The sequence below is a fragment of the Phaethon aethereus genome (assembly GCF_964289735.1).
Source record: "Phaethon aethereus genome assembly, chromosome: 3".
NCBI lineage: Eukaryota > Metazoa > Chordata > Aves > Phaethontiformes > Phaethontidae > Phaethon > Phaethon aethereus.
In genome coordinates this window covers 102,138,641-102,156,446 of record NC_138576.1, presented here as the reverse complement: position 1 = coordinate 102,156,446, position 17,806 = coordinate 102,138,641, and the positions used below count along the sequence as shown (strand labels likewise).

The window sequence follows — 17,806 nt, the reverse complement described above, 5'->3', positions numbered from 1 at the left end:
CACCTTAAGTTAAAAGAAAGAATTTAGACAACTTCCAAGTCACTTGGAGATCATTTGAGAAAAATTAAGTTTTATGCCATCTAATAATAGTATTACATAATAAAATAGCATTGCTAACTTTATTCTCACGTAAAATATTTCACACCAATTTTAATGTAAAGAAAGTATACCTTTTTGAAGGTTGTTGGTAGGCATATTTTACATTTCCAGAAAATCCCCAAAGCCATTTAAAAAAAAAAAATAAAATTGAAGATTCACACACCTTCAGTTATTTTATTTTAAAGGCTTATAAAATTTACTGGCATATAAATCCAATTCAAATGACTGAAAACATGCCAGTTCAGATTAGCTTTCAGAAGACCAGTCAAAAGTGGCTGAAAAATTAAAAAGTTCTTTGAACTGTGAAAGCCCTTCCACATCTCCTGTAAACATTAAGTTATTTTGATGTAAACACACTGATGTGTTCTAGTAGATTAAACATTCAAATTGCGTGCATTTTCTGTATACTGTGATACTTTGTTTTATCTGAATGGACTACTGTCTTTTTTTTTTAGTGTTTATTGGAGAAACATATGCACCTTTTTGTGGGAATAGGTTTTATTTATTTTTTTTTCCCCTCCTTGCATTGATGTTACCATTTTTCGATCCTTGAATCAAACATAATCCAAAACCTGGTGCCGAGGCCAAACTTCGGATCATGCAGCATACCTTCTCCTCCCCATCCCACCCCGTGAATGAATTGGATAATTTTATATTTATCTTAATTTTTAAAATGAAATTAATGTTTTCTTTTAAAATACTAAAAGGTTTATTAAAATCAAGATACATAATGAAGTATTACAGATGCAACTGGTTTTTGCACTTTGGGATACAGTGAATCATGAATCCTTTACACAGTTACAGTAAACAAATATGAAAAAAGTTTTAATCTGGTTAAAAATGCCTAAGCCTTGTTTATCTACGCTGCTTTTGTTTGTAGTGGTTTAGCTAAATCACTTAGATTACATACTTGGTGAAGACTGTTAACTTTGGAGAAAGACCAGACCAGATTTCTTTCAGCAATCTCTTACGGCTTTTGTTATGAGCAACTTTGAGAGTTAAACTATGATCAAAGTTGTCAGATTAGAATGATAATGACTGTGTGAAACCTTTCCTTCTCCCCCCAGTGCCAAGTGTGCCAGTCTTTCTGGATTCCAGTTTGAAGATTTTGAGAGTCTTTTTAGTTGCTCACAGGAGAACAGGAGACTATATTCTACAGCACTGGCTTAACTTGTGGCTAGTATGATACCAAAGAAGGTCCTTTCTCTGCTTTTAACAAGACATTCTCCCATGGCTTATTCTGTGAATATCGCAGTTGTTTATTTGCAAATCTGTTTCCAGTGTGGGGGAACATTCTACTCCTCTGTACAAAGCAAGAATAAAAAAGATTTATCTCGGAGAACCATAGCATACACTTGGACAAAGAGTATCTTCTTTCAAGCATCCCTACTTTACAGCCGAGGAGCAAGGTGCCTGGTTCTTGCCGTGATGGCCAAAAGCTGCTGTCTGGTGCATCCACTTACTGTATTTGATCAGCAACTTGTAAGATATGTGAATAGTTAAAAGGCATACTTCTATAAATTGTTCTGGATATGATCAAATTGCTATCACCCTTAACTAACAGATTTTATTTAGTCCTTTTTTGTGTACAGGGAAATACAAGTATGAGGAAGGTCAGGGAAATTGCTCCAAGGCAAATTGTTTTAGATACTTGGTAAACTTCTATGGAACATTGGTCCTTCCCTATCTCACAACTTAATCTGTTTAAAACCAAATGTTTTTAAATTCTGGCTTTTCAACCAGTATTTCTCAGCAGTGGAACAACTGATGCAGTGACAAGTTGTGTTACGTGGTTGGCTAGAAAGCAGGGAATGAGAGAGAAAAGTACTAGCATAGCATTAGGGACAGTAATCATGAAGTAGGATAATGCTTAAGTAACTGGGATTTTTATTTCTTTTTCCCTACAGGGATTCTTTCAATGCATTCAAAAAATTGTTTCTCTCACATGCCTGCACTAGTCTTTCTGCCTTATGCAGACTATTGCATGTCTAATTGTAGTTGTCGCACAGTAAAATGCATGACAGCTTAGCTAAACTAATAAAGTCAAAGTGTTATTATAGATACGGAAGCCAAGTGTTTAAAATAACCTCACTGGCCAAATGAGTAATTTCTGAAGTAATGGCTTACTTTTATTTATTCATAGGGTTGTGAATTGGGTGGAAAGATTGGGACAAAGCCAGGAAAGGTCAATAATTATTCCCTTGTCTGTCAAAGCTCAATTAAAATTTCTGAAGCAAAGGATATTTTCTAAATAAACTAACAAAGAGCTTTAGCATGACTGTGTTCTGGTTATGATATGTAAGTCTAGTGAAACTATTTGGAGTAATTCTCTGACTAAGAATAACCCAACCAAACAATAAAATACTAAATTTTAATTTCAAGAAAATTTAAAGAGATTAGAGAATAAGTGTAATTTGTTGAAATACATTTTCTGATGTTAGGTTGTTTGTCATGCAATAATGAATGAACCTATTTTGCACCAGGATTTGGTAGAACATTGTTAGGCAATGTAAAATGTTTAAATATTGACATTGACACTTTGAAGAAAACAGCCCACCAATGTAGGAACAACCATGCTGAATCAGACCATCAACTATTTATCTATGCAAACGACCACATCTCTTATGGCTTCTTAGTTTTCTTAAAACTTGTTTAAAGCCTAATTAGAAATCCAGCAGGCTGTCACCTTGAGTTTCCTTAGGTATCTCTATCATGTCGTTGCAGAACTTCAGTAAGTATGAGGTGTGGGGTTTTTTTTCTTTATTTCTCTCTATAAAAGGTGTGTTGAACTATCCCGAGTATATCTTTGTTGCAATTTCTACTAATTTGACTAGTGTAGCTCTGAGCCTTGACAGTGCTTAGTTGCCTGCTTTTTCTCTTTAGCCCATGTACCTTCCTTCATGCACTAGGTAACACAAATGGATTTGAGTTCACGTGTCACTATTAGGAGCTCTTGTATTCTCGAGTTCCTGTAGAAATCTTCAGAAGATACTTGTCCAAACTCAAATAACTTGTTAATGTTCATATTGTATAATTGTTCTGTAGCCTCTCCTACAGATGCTTCACTTTGAGGTAGATATTCTTTTAGATCTTTCATGAAGCATGTGAACGTCTCCAGTTTTGCCCAGTTACCACAAATGCAGAGAATTAATTTGATTTCTCTGCTAACAGTTAACTTGGATTTCCCTTATTTGCTCCCTTTTTAAACATCACATTGCCAAGGTCTTAGACCATTAGGTAGTTTATAGACCTTTTGACTCTATTGATTATCTGAGAAAACTTCAGTCATTTGAATGCCCTCTGAAATTTGGACAATATTGTAGCAAATAGGAGGATGAAAGAAAAGTGACAAGACTTAAAAAATAATTAACCCTACATCTGGTAGTGTATCTCAATCAGAAGGACAGTTTTCTTCCTCTGTGGCTTGAGATTTGACTTTAATTTTGTTCTAGATGAAGGGAGAATTATAGCATATGAAGTTACTCTTATTCATGTATTTCATAAATGCATGAAATTTATTTGGGGACAAAGGGGCTGAAGGGAGCAGCTCTGTGGGACAGGCCCTAGGGTGCTGGCAGACAGCAAGAGGGTATAAGCCAGCAGTGTGTGCTGGCAGTGAAGGAAGCCAGCAGCATTCTGTTCTGTGTCACCCAGCACGTAGCCAGTAGATCAAGGAAAGTGATCATCCAGCTTTGCGGAGTGCTCAGATCATATCTAGATACTGCATCCAGGTTTGGGTCCTCCAATATGGAAGAATTATTAATAAACTGAGGTAAGTTCAGTGGAGGCCAGCACACTTGTTGGGGCTAAAGCATTTGAGGATTGAGCTTGCTCACCCTGGAGAAGAGGTGACTTCAAGGGGGGGACCAAGAGCAGCCCCCCAGTGACTGGGGGTGAGTTGTTGAGAAGATGGGTTCTTAACAGTGGTGTGTAGTGGGAGGATGAGATAAAACAGACGTAACTTGAAATGAGAGGTTCAGGATGGCCATGAGCAGAAATTTGTTTCCCATGAGGATGGTAAGTTGGTGGACCAAGTACCCAGGGAGGTTGTGTCATTTCTGTCCTTAACAGGTTTTCAAGAACCAAGTGGATAAAGCTCTGGTCTGACCTCACAGCTGAGCCTGCTTTGAGGAGGAGGCTGGGCTAGAGACCTCCTGAGATCCCTTCCAGTTTGAACCGATCCTACTATGGTACTTCAGCTTAACCTGCTGACAAGATTCAGCCTACAGTCTTCTGCCTTTTGTCCTGGGGAAGTGCTTCTTCACCTGTAGAGAAATAGTTGGGACTGGAAGTTTAACCCTTACTAAATAAGCACATGAATGAACCGTCATTTAATCAAAACACCTGTTATTCAAAGATGATCTTAGGCCACATCTTTTTCTGTGCTTGCCCACAATCATTTTTCATTAAGAGAAGCTGCAAAAGAAACCCTCAAACTGCTACTTAGTCACCTTCCCTCCAGTGATGATGCTGGGTAGTAGAAAACTTTTTTGCATGTGTTCAGTCACTGTCATTAGCATGCTCAGTTTCAGATGACTTTTCTGTAAAGGCTTGAGACAATATGTTGATCTTTTAGCAAATCTCAGTCTAAAAATAAAAGGAACACCCAAAGATTAGGAAGTGCAAGCACTAATGTTAAGCTAACAGCATTAATACCTACCAAAAAGTCTTCAGTATAATTAGATTATAATACTGCAATATATGAAAAAGTGTAACATATGCATAACATGATTCAGTTAACAGAGCAACTACTGACCTTTAAAATTTTTGCTCCTCTCGTAAAAACATGGGGTTATTTCTGAGTTTTAGCACAAAACCACTAGCTAGAAAATAGATTGTAGAGGGAGTTAAACTGAACTTTCTCTACCTGTCTTAAGTTGTTCAGGTGGTTGAAGGGTATCTTTGGGCACATGAATATTCCCAACCTATGTTATCCTGGGCAGCATCACAGTGGTAGCTGTTCACAACTGTTGGTGTGCAGACACGTATCTGAACAGTGGAAAGTGCCTGGTAAGAATGTTTTAGTGCTACTTAATTGCCTGTGTATAGCAGCAGCTTCTATTGGCTCATCTGGCTCTGCTCATAGTGCCTGCTGTAAGGATGCTGAGTGCTGAGCCAGTCGTGTGGAGCTAGAGATCCCTGGGCAAAACGGGCATGTCAGAGTAGGCAGTGTGATGATGGATGCATGAAGGGTTAGGGTTGATTTGCAGTTGGTGGGAAATGAGATTATAGTCTCCATGCAGAGCTATACGGAAGGAAACAAGCATCAAGAGGTTGACAGGTGTGCTGGGGAATGATGAGATTTAAAGATTTATCTAGAGAACTGGCTGCTAATATTAAGTACTGCTAACTGAGTGCTAACTAACTGAGTGCTGCCACCAGTAATGGCAAACTGTTCGCAAATCCCTGTTTTAATTAGCCTTGAAGGGCTGATCTTCCTTAGAGTCACTATTATGGGGATGTCTCTGTACTGCTGCATGGAATTTTTCTCATGCTGATGGTCCCCTCCAGCTGCAGTCCTGTTCCTAGCCCAGTGTTGCTTATCTGTTGTATCTGGGTTTAAAAGGAGACCACTGTGTTCTGGGGAATTCTTTATGTAGCAGGAATCTGACACAATTAGGTACTCTCTGGCCATTTAAAGCAGTACAAAGTTTGGAGTTGGCAGGGAAGAGGACTACCCCCTTACTAAGATATCGAGAGGAAGAGGAATTAGAGTCTGTGAAATGGAGGAAGAAGTAGCCTGTAGGAAAGACATTCTGTTCAAAGCTTTTTTTTTTCTTTTTAATAAATAAAATTATAAACTATATTCAAAGTATTTGTATAAAAAAGAGTCCCTCTTGCACATCTGAAAATATATCCAGAGAGTGCCTAGAAATAGCACTTGCTGTGCAGTCTGTTCCATTTCTTGAAGGGAAGGCGTTTTAGAATTAACGGAGTTCAAGTAGCTGAGCACTTTGTAGGAAGAAGGGGAGCAGTTGGGGAAAATTAAGCTGTAAGTTTTGGGTGGTGTTCAGAGAACTTCTATCCAAGTCTTCTAAAACTTTTCTCTGTTTTGAAATAGAACAAAATAGTTCCTTTAGATGTATTTCCTAATGTCATCTCTGGTTTTTTTTTTTTCTTCTTACTGCAGCTCAGTTGTAAGACCATGTTGTTTTTCGTAGCCCAGACAGATAGAAACTATTAAACTCAGAGTTCCAGGCTGTTAATATTTGGAAATACTGGAATTCCAGGATTTTAAGCTTAAAAATTGTTACAACTAAAGAGACAAATAACAAATCCGAGCCTGGATTTTTAACATTATGAAAGTACAGGATGCTTAGACTCTGTGGATTCTATTTTCTGGATCTTTAAATGCTTCCTGTATACACTAAAACTTTGTTTTCCTTTAATAAATGAAAAATATGTTTTAGAATACGGGAACCCAACTGTAAGCTTATGAGGAGGGATCTGTTCTGTTACTTCATTAGAAGAACCACTGCTGAATTTGAAAATCACACACACTTGCCAGAGACCTGCAGGAGTTGAATGGTGCAGATGATTCTCCTGTCAAAAGTCTGTGTGCTGGATTATCTCTATGAGTGTTGTTGTAGTTGCAATGATTTCATTCTGTTGTGAGAATATAAAAGTTAGGCAATATGAAATATTTTTAGAATAGTCTGTATTTTAATATTTAAGTATTAAAAATTGGAGCCGTGCAATTTTTAGACTATGAAGAGAGAGAGTGTGTGGCTCTAAGAAATGTCTGACAGGATAAACAAATATTGTTGGTGTCCTATCGATTTTCAAAAAATAAGGTCTGTAATTCATGCTAAGTGATCAATCTCATGACAATTGCTGGATACGAGAACTGGACACATTACTACAATTGGCAGTTCTTGGAAAATAAAGTTCAGAAAATATTGCCTCTTTTTTCCTAAGTTCAGTATTTCACAAACAGTATATGTCTAGCCTTTTGTTTTTAACTGGCTTTAAGAAATCATGAGGGCTAACGATTTTGAGGCCACGTGGTCCTGAAGTAGTTAATGTTTCCTTTGTGAGTGACCAAATTGCAATTACAAGAATAAATCAGTGGATTTAGTTTAAACCCAGTTGCTTAGGTACAGTCATCAAAGAAAGAATTGCTTTTCCTGTGCACACAGAAGGTGACAACAGCAGCAGCTTTAGGCTCTTTGTTGAGCGGTATGTTGGCATGCAACGAAAAGATCTTTTGTGGAAGAAGCTGTCAACTATAAAGTGCTTTTTTGGATGGGCTGGAGGAGCTCGTTTGTGCAGTAGCTTGTGCACTTCTTTTGTTCTACATGCAGCAATTTGGGTGTCCATAATCTGTTGTTTAAAACCAGATTTCCTCTCAGTTCAAGATGACCTTACTGGCATCTAGACAGCAGAAAGCAAAGCTCAAATTCTGGTACCAGAACTACTTTGAGGAGCAAGTATAAAAGGAAAGGTTTATGCCTAACTTGCATTTTCTTAAAGAAGATGCCTAGGAACCTTGTAGAAATCTATTCCACCAAGTTCAGTGTGAAATGCATTGAAGCTTCAAAGTTGTTGGAAAATGTAGTAAGTTAGCAGGAAAATAAATGATGATTTCAAAATATGTCAGAATGTGCCAGAAGCAGAGACATCTTTGAGGGTGATTGGTTCAACTAAAAGATGATGGCTTTCTATTTTAAGGTGGTTTTCAGAAGGAGTGAGTGGAAGAAAAGATACAACAAGCAGATTCAGGAGTTCCAACTTGTGGAAATTGGAATAGAATGTGAGATGGAAAAGCTGTGATTGTGCTAACCCAGTAAGACTTACCTTTATGGTCAGAGTAGAAGAATGTTGCCGAGACCTGATTCATCTCAGCTGAAGACGGATATCTAAAATAGATCAGAGGATGTTTAAGATTAGATGAGATGAGTCTCGACAAAGTAATACACCAGAATAGAACTCCTGTTTATGTGTACTGAAATACATTTTGTTCTCAAATGGAGTTTCTCTTGGTTGCACTTTTGACTTTGATTTAATATGAAAAATTTTTCTGTAATACCTTTTAAAAGAAGGACCTGTTTCTTGAGGTTTAGCAAATATAAATATGGTGGTTACTTGTCTGCTAGGCAGATTTTTTTTCTTGTGGAGCTCAATAAGCTCAGTGGAGTAAATTTTTCATAATTAACTGTCAAATGCATGATCATCACAAATAATGAAATACTCTTTAAGATGCTGTTCATCTTAAAGTAGATTCATTCATACTGTTCATTCAGTAGAATTATAATATTCTTTACATCAGTTTTGCTAACCTCTCTACTAGGGACCTGAGTTAGTGATTTATGTGCTGGGCAATTAAATGCATGTTTATAGACTTTTACCAGTTTTACTATAAATTAAACAAACAAAGCACACGTAAATGGCCTCATTGTGCCTGTTTTCGGTAAAGACTTCATTTACTTCTGCCTAACCTTGCAGATGCAAGGGAAAGGTGTAGTGTAGGGTTGTAGCCATACATATTAGAGAAGCTCAATAAGGTATTTGGAAGTTTTGCATTATAAAACATAGTGTTTTATGAAGTCTTTTCAGTAATGTTATTTAAAAATACTTGTTGCCTTTTGGTACACTTGTTGAGGTATTAAGTGCATGTATAATTTTGATCAAACAAGCGGTTACATCATTAAGTTCTTTTCTTACATACTTTTTAATGTAGTGTTCTTATATAATGGGGTTATGGAAATTTCTGACCTTCAGTTCTCAGATCATTCACAACTTCTATGTTAACAGTCAAATGATAAATTAGAAGAGTTGGAAATTGTGCTGTTTAGCAATTTCATCTTATAAAAACTGTTTGACAATTGAGGTGAGTTATTCGTGTAGTTCTGCTTGGGGATTGTTGGAGTGGTCTTCCCGCCCCGTACCTGCCCTGAAGTGTAAAAGCAGGTCTACCTTTCTCAAGTTCACTTTATGCTTGAAGAGAAATCAGTTGGAGTTTTAGTCTTCATAACATGTCTTTAGCTTCTTGAGGAGACTTAGGCATGGTCTGTGCGGCATTAGTGTGGAAGGTTGTGCATGATTGCTGTCGGAAAGATTTCTTTATTAGTCATAGCTGTAGAGCCTTAACTGAGATTTTTCAAATACTAGATGAGCTCTGTCAGGTAGACAGAATATCCTTACGAAGGATACAGTTTCTCATTGTATGCAGTGTATGTGCTTATTATCCCAAACAATGTATTGCAGTGAGCGCTCAAACCACCTTTCAAGCAGCAACATCTTAGGGTTTAATTGACTCTTCTGGGTTTTTTTTCTGCCTCGGTAACTTTGCCTAAATGGACTTATTGTAAGTTCACATTTTTGTTGCCTTTGCTGTTTTACTGTAAGTCTGATTTTCTTGTAAGCTTATTCTGTAGAAGATGAAAAACAAGTACCAGATGCAGATGAAATTGTGTTTTTTACACTTGAATATGTCGAAATATATTTATGCTAAAGAAAAATTTATTCTCTAAATTATATGGGTTTTTTAATTTAAGCAAGTGAGTAGCCCTATTTATCTTCAGAATACTATAGTCAAAGGGAATTTGCATATTCATAACATTAAGTTTATGTAAAGAAAATTTGCAGGACTAGAGATTTTATTTTGTGGGGTTTTTTTAAGAATACAATGTCTGTGCATTGCGGTATCCCTCTTTGCAAAACGAGAATTTTTAATATTAATTTTCTTATGTAGAATGGTACTGTTATTATTTATACACAGAATCATTTTCACTGTGCTTTCCTGGAGACAGTACTACCTCATGTGTTAGTTCGGGAATTCAGAAAACCTGTTGCAGTCTTTTTTTATTCAGATTAAGAATAGGTGCTAGACCACTGCACAGTGTCTGTCAACCAGAAAAATAATGTAAAATGGGGGTGAGGGGCAGGAAATCTTGGTGCAAGTCACATTGTACAGGTTTATTCACAGGAATGCAAGAAACCAATTCCAAAATAAAGGTGAATTTCAGGTATCTTTTCATTAGTTCAATACTTGTCCTTGCCTTTGAACTGAAGGTGACCTTGCAGTTTTATGCAGTGTATTAATTTAGGTCATTGCTTTTAAGAATTGCCATAAAAAGCTAAAATGGAAGGACTTTTCATTATTTCATTTCGATAACAGTGGTGATTCTACCTAAATGTGATTTAATGTAAGGACTATAAAGTGAGGGATGGTATGATTTTAGGACATTATGCCTCCATGTTCTCTGACCTGTGGAATTTCCTTTTCGCATACCGTTCTGCAGGGTTTTGGGAAAGAGGCAGCCTTATTTGTTCCTTTCTTCCTGTGCTGGACATTCCCATAAGCCAGCCATTATTGATGCAGTGTTATGGAAAAGTTTGTCATTACTGCATGGTTACAGTTTAGTATATTCTGAGCCCAATTGTAATTCTTCCTGTTTATTTCTAGGAATTTAGAACATGATGAATTAAAGCTCTTTTGTGTGCTTTGTGAGGTCTTGTCTTGATCATGGGTGGTTGATTTATAAGCACTGCAAGGCTGAGCACTGAGAGCTCTAAGTTTGTTGGAGTTAGAGGCAGTTTTAATTCAAACAGGATTTTTTGAGTGAAGAATGACTCAATTTTTTTTTTTTTTTTAGAGACCAGAGCTCTAGAGGTTAGGATGTGATTGCACTATGCGTGTTTTGTTGGCTTGAAAAAATGCTCACTAGCAGTTTAAATTGCTGTAGACAAATAATGGGCTTGTATCACCTGATAACTCTCATTTGTAGTCTCTACGTGTATAGTCTTTATATAGTCTTGTATGGTATTTTCTCTTTGCGAGAAGTATGACCTGCCCGAGTATTGGGTTTTGTCATGATTCTACAATTCTGATCTCTAGGATATGATGTCCTGAAACAGTTAACTAACACTAAAGATATTTAAAAACTATATATTAACAGATTGAAGCGCTCAGAGATTATTTATAAAACGTAGAACATCACCCACAATGTGTCTGTCACAGATGGAAAAAATGAATGTATTGACAAGTATGTAGTCCATTGAATAAGTTTATAGACCTAAAATCCTACCCAAGTTTGCCAGAAATTAGCAGTTTGTCTCCAGTACTGGATGTGAATTATCTTAAACAGGAACATAAGTCTCATTATGCAGGCAATTCTTTATTCCCTGCATATCAGAAGAAAGTAATTTACTTTGTTTTCCTGAGAATGTGACTGTGAAATTTATTCCTGAAACATTCGCTAGACAGCATGGTGCAGTTTTAACTTGTGTGTTTGGTAGGGATAAATATATACCACACTCTCATTTTCTGCCAGAATGAATATGCTAGAGAAACTTGCCATATACAATCAGATTTCAGAAAAGCCAGTGCTTGGTTTGAAGTCTGCTTCCAGGATTCTTAACTGTACAGGTTATTTCATGTCTTGATGATACTTACATGTTTAGACTGGCCGTTTTCATTAAGTCGTAAGAAATAACACAGACTAAAGTGATCTTCTGTGTGCTCAGAGAGGTACCTACACAGACTAGTCTTGCAAAGGAAATGGAACGTCTGTACTTGAGAACAGGTTTTTATTCCTGTTGTAGCTCACAGAAGTACTGGTATCCAACTAAACGTTGGGGTTTTTCACATGTTCACTGAAGGAAGAACATGCTCATACTCTAAAATACCAAGGAAAGACAATGGTTCTAACTTTGTCATCTGTTGTGGCCCCAAATGTGCTGGCCACATACCATAGGTAAGTCTTCTCGTACTAGTAGAGTATGTGTTGCCTGCCTACTCAGCCTCTGTAATGTTCCTCATTTCTCAGTAGAAGTTACTGGTGTAGTAGTCAAGTCAAGATTTAGGCTTCCATATGAATGTGAATCATTGTAGCGTCGTCACGCTTCACTGTTCTTCCAAGCAGTACAACTGTCATACTCTTTTAATAATGAATACAGGGCAAATTAAATCTTGGAAACCGCCACCATTGTTTCAGCCGCATGCATGTACACAGATTTCTCTGTTCAGACAAATGTAGTTGGGAAATCATGATGTAGTATATAGTAATTTTCTTGTGCTGTAGTACAAGAGGATATAACTTGTCAACATAAACAGCAATTTTAGTTGTATGATTTTTGTTAACAGTACAGATAATGTAGTAGCTGAGAGGAAGAGGTGAAAAAAATAATGAAATGTAGTAGACAGCATTTTTTTTACAGTGATTTTTGTTTTGGGGGCATAGAATACAAATTGGATAGACTTCAATTGCGAAATCTGGTTAAGTGTGAAATGAATTTTAATAGGGCTTAAGTGGAACAGTAGCTTTGATACAGTTGGTTTAAAGAAATCACTGGTTACTTAGGTTATGGTTTCAAGTTTATAATCACATTTTATTATTTTTTGATACTACACCTCCTAAGAATTCCACCTTAAATGGAAATGCTGATGTTAAGGGAAGATATTTATTTTATTGATGCTGCATTATGGAATTTAAGTGGATAACTGCTGATTGTTAAGTACTGTGTCTGTGTGTTTACAACTGTACAATGTCTCTTTTAAACATAGTACAAGAAATACACAGAGAAAAACATTGTAAGTAATAAGTGTTTTGTCCCATCTACCTTTTGACAGGAGAATTAGATGACAGAGAACAGGCAAAGCTGGAAGTAAAAGTATGGGATCCAGATAGCCCCCTTACTGACCGTCAGATTGACCAGTTTTTAGTTGTAGCACGGTAAGATTAAAATCCTCTAATAAAAAAAATTCCTTTTCCTTTTCCTACTGACTATTTATTCCCCTATATCGTGTAATTCAATTTGTTTGCCATTTTGTGAGCCCTTCTCTTTCCCACAGTTAGCTAAAAGAGAAAATCAGACCATAATCTTCTGCATATTTATTGAAGGTACCAATACAGAAGAAAGAAAAAAGAGAGTGAGTTTTGGAATAATGCTACACTGCCTGTATTTCAGGTTATAGTAGAATTCGATACTTTAAATGTAGGTATCAGTCCGTTTTCCCCTCAGAGTAAACGAAACAGGATTTCAGTGCTAATATTTCAGTCTTTTATTATAGTACTTGGAATTTCGTACTGTAATATAAAGTTAAGGGCAGAAATGAAGAAAATGTTAACAAATGAAATGGATGCAGAACTTGCCCAATTTGCATATAAGCTGACTAATATGCAGTGCAATTGTTTTGGATGAATTTTGAAATAAAAGTTTTGAAGTGATGCATTTCATTAGTGAAAAAAATCTGGTCAGTTCAATTTTACAAATTAACATATAACTGCAGATTTAGGAGAGGAACATCAAAGCCCTTGAAATTCATAAATACCTTTATAAATAATTTTTCTACTTTAAAAAAAAACTTTCAAAACTCTATAGACTTCTTACTGAAGGACAACTCTATGCTCATAAGATACAGCATGTTTTGTCTGTCCTGTAATTCCTACTTACAAATGTAGTTACAAAGGTACTTGTTCTAATGATGGCAGAGAACTTCTAATCGCAACTAATGTAGGAATTTTATCCTGAATCACTCCATCTCCTCTATTTTCTGTAACCTGGTTGCAGAGTGTAGCCTCAACTTTTCTTAGGCAAATAATGCTATTACATTGTTTCCAGTTTCTGTTCTTTATTCTTTCTCCCTTTTAAACAAAGCATTTCAGGAAGGAAATAAGAAAAGTTGCTTTATATTTTCCAGCCTATGTGTATGGTGAAATGGGTTGCTGATTTATTGTTTTACGGTTCAAATGCTGATCCACTTGGGTTTCTTTCTCCCCCACTTTGTAATGCTATATCCTTTCTATACAGTAGTAAAAATTGCCTGTCCGTGTTGAATTTCCAAGCAAGCCAGAAGGGTATAGGTATCTGTTCAGAAGATCACAATGCCTGGTAGATGCTCCATGGAACGGAACTCAGAAAACAGAACTACTTCTACCAGCAGCAATATAATACCTGGATACGTATGGGCAGACCCATTATGTGGAGCCTTAGAAATACCATCTGTGTGATGACTACATGCGTTTTTGAAGAGTTCCTTCATTGCCTTCACATCCGTCCACTCCCTGTTTTGCAGCCACTCTGGGGAGCTGTAGTAGTATACTGTGAAGCTGAAAATTTTCTGAGGAGTGTACCAGTAAGCAGTCTACTGGGAAGTGAGAAAATTAAGTTTTAGAGAAAAAACATTCTCCTTCCTTTGTCCCCTTATTTAAGACATCCTGTGCAATGCTGTGCCCTGACCAAGATTGCATTTGTTTAGAAGTTGATGCATTCCTGTAGAAAAGGTTTCTGTTATGGAGGGAATGGGTCTTGGTCATAGCTGACTAATCACAGAATCACTAGGATTGGAAAGGACCCTCAAGATCATCAAGTCCAACCATTAATCCAGCACCACCATGTCCCCTAAACCATGTCCTGAAGTGCCACATCCACACGTTTTTTGAACACTTCCAGAGATGGCGACTCCACCACCTCCCTGGGCAGCCTGTTCCAATGCCTGACCACTCTCTCGGTGAAGACGTTTTTCCTGATATCTACTCTAAACCTCCCCTGGCGCAACTTGAGGCCATTTCCTCTCGTCCTATCGCTGGTTACTTGGGAGAAGAGACCAACACCCACCTCACCACAACCCCCTTTCAGGTAGCTGTAGAGAGTGATAAGGTCTCCCCTCAGCCTCCTCTTCTCCAGACTGAACAACCCCAGTTCCCTCAGCCGCTCCTCATAAGACTTGTGCTCCAGAGCTATCCCAGATCTTGTGGTAGGCAACCACTAATGACCGTCTGTAATCAGATGTTACTCAGGTACCACTTTATTGATATTCTTCCACAAAACTCCATTCATCTTTGTAAGATGCTTTTGAACTGACCAAAACTATTTCCAAGCTCCTATATACTTGTATTCACAGGCTGCACGATCCCGTTTCTGTTGCATTAAGTGCTGCTGTGACAGGTTTTCACCAGTTTCTGGAGAAACAGTTCTCCTATGGCTATTGTGGCAGCTTTAAATTCAGTATGTTGTGTGCCTGCATGTAAAGGCTTTCATTATATTGGACCATTAAAAGCTGCTTGAGTAACAGTGGAACTGGCGTTACGATCTGTTGAACCGTGTGTGCCTACAGGCTCAGAAGATACTTCTGCTGTGCCCTAACTGAGCATTGGCTGTGCCTGCTGGCTTTCCAGTGAGGATGGTATTTTTCTGGTTCCTGGAAGTTGTGTTTGTTTTTACAAATTTGAATTTCTGACCGTAAGAACTTTTTCCTAAATGCTTCCTATGTGTGATTTTGGTTAAGTGTGCGTATGATATCTGTATTTGAAAGTTTAAAAGCATTTTCATGTGATCTTTTTTACACGGTGCATCAAAGGCATCGAGTATTCTCTTTTTTTTCAGTCTGCTCTGGCTGAAGGAAGAGTTGCTTTTGTCCTTGTAGGCTTTAGCTTTTTCAGTCACACAAGCATGCTTTGTTGGTTCTTTAGAAGGTGTTTAAACACTCTATTTGTATGGCCCATTTGCAAGGACATTTATATTTGGCCTAGGGCATGTAGCTTTCCCAGTCTTACAAGGTTTGTTTACTGTCTCAGGAACACAAAAAGCCTTTTTTTCTAGGTTTATATGCTTGGTCAGTCTTGGCCTGTCACTAAGTGCTACTATGCAATAAACTGGTGGTATGCTATAATAAAGGTAGAAGAATATCCCTATTCTGTCCAGAAATCAGAGGTAGCAGTGCCAGAAAAATCTACGGAGGTTTTGAAAAAAACATGAGTGTTTGAGTGGAAAGGTGCTTAATCTTGAGCTCCCTAAGTAGCCTTGCTTGACTGTGGATTTGCAAATCTTGAAAGTACCTTATCGCTACTATTGAAGCATAATTTGGGCAAGGGCCTCTTGCTTGAGCTAGCAAAAGCTTCTGTTAGGAGAAGCTTGAGGCATCAGACTAGTGTATTCTGGTTTTGAGTTGTTTTTTGGGTAACGCACTGTCATTTATCCTCTGGCAATGAGAATTCCAACACCATTTTCCACTCCATTCAAATATGATACAGCTTCATCAACCAATTTTTGTTCTGTCATATATGTTGGCAACAGTTCTTCTGTGTCTACTAGCTACAAAGAACAGGACTCTGAGAAGCTGCTACAGCAGTTTAGATTCTGTCCATGTTGGCAAATAGTGCACTACAGTAGAAGTGGTTTCGTAGAATTGAAATGTTTAGTGCTGGGGACCTAGTATCCACACTATGCACATTTTAAGCAGTTTTATTTTTAGGCTGACTTTAATCTGGTCCTGTGGACGAAATATCTATGAGTATGTGGAACTAGTGTTTAACTTAACAGAAATATAGTTTGTATGCTACAAGATACCTTTTGATGTTGGTTAAAGTGCAGTAGATAAAGATGCTGGCGACAGTTGCTTTGAAACTCCGTTCCTAATTTGAACTAAAACACTCATAAAGGTGCTCCCTGTTTTCTCCAGTCATCAGTCTCTATCATTCCTGTTATACAAGGAATACTTAATTTCCTTGTGAGATTTCATGTTCTCTTTCTAATTCTGTTCTAGGTTGCATAGTATTAGGAAATATAAGCCTTCCTATTGTATGTATAACATAATAGGACTGTCTTTTTCCTAATTTATCAGAGTCAAAAATGGTCCTGACCAGACTCAAATGTGGTGGGAGTTTTGGGCTCTAATCTGATAGGCCTGGCCCCCACCCTTTTTTTTTTTAATTTTATTTTATTTCTATCTGCTAATTTGGTCTATAATTCATTACATGGTAAGTTTTTTGTACGTTCTAGTTCCATTTATGTACTTTATGATGCAGTGAAACTGTGAACAACTTAGTTCTTTTATTCTGCGTCATCTAACTAGATTATCAACATAGTCTTCTGGGAGGAATATGTGGAGCATTTCTGGTCCCACCCTTTTTCCAACTAAAATAGAGTTTTGAAGACTAGTTAAAATAGCGTTAAAGCATTGCATCTCTACCTTAAAATTTTGTTCTGTGATTACTTTGAAATTAAAATGGCATTGCATACCTCTGGCTAACATAATATATTTCTTTTCATTTGAATGCATTTTTTGATCTAAAATCACAGAAGAATGGAAAATTACCTGTTAGTCATTTTTAATTAGAGCTTGATCCTTCCTGTGTCGTTTCCACTTTTCCATTTTCTCTGAGACAGTGATTATATTAATTTTCTGTTGGTTACTATTGGTTTAGTTATAAGTGCTTATGGTATATGGAGGTTTATTTGTTACACAAATTTATTTTACAGTGAGGAATGGAACACAGTGTGGCTTCAACTAGCAATCTGTCTTGTATCGAGGAAAAGAATACACTCGTCAGCTGAGAACAATAAGTAAAAACATTTAAAAGTGTGCTCAAATGGTAATACTCTGTTCTTGCAAGATAATTCAGTGTAGTCAGTGGCAGTAGTCAAGACTCCCAAAGCTCATAAATGAAAATAAATACATAAAATTCACTGGTTTGAAAGCCTCAATATTAGTGTGCTTCTGGATTCTCTTCAGGTGGTAAGAAGTAAGAGGAATTTGAGTTCATTAAAGAAGTAATGAAATTTAGTGACAGAATTGCAACATAAAATTATGCTGTAAAGAAGGTAAAGAAATCTTGATGCCAATGCTGCACTTGCAGAACTAGGTGTTTGCTAGCAAGGTGAGTTACAGCATCTAGTGGTAGGCAGATGGTTTGGCAATAGAATGTAAAAATACGTTCACATGAAGTTTACTAGGAGTATCAAAAATACTGTTTCTGCCTGT

The 17,806-nt window shown here is 37.1% G+C and overlaps 1 protein-coding gene across 2 annotated transcripts in view; it reads left to right on the top strand.

Annotated features, from left to right (window-relative positions):
• The window catches only part of MTA3 (metastasis associated 1 family member 3), a gene marked incomplete at both ends in the record, with an annotated part of 137,320 nt that overhangs the window by 40,837 nt on the left and 78,677 nt on the right, over positions 1-17,806 (top strand). For both annotated transcript variants that reach the window (XM_081998504.1, XM_081998505.1), the window contains one exon: positions 12,674-12,776. In XM_081998504.1, the coding sequence (XP_081854630.1) occupies positions 12,674-12,776 (103 nt within the window). The remainder of the gene's footprint in view (positions 1-12,673; positions 12,777-17,806) is intronic.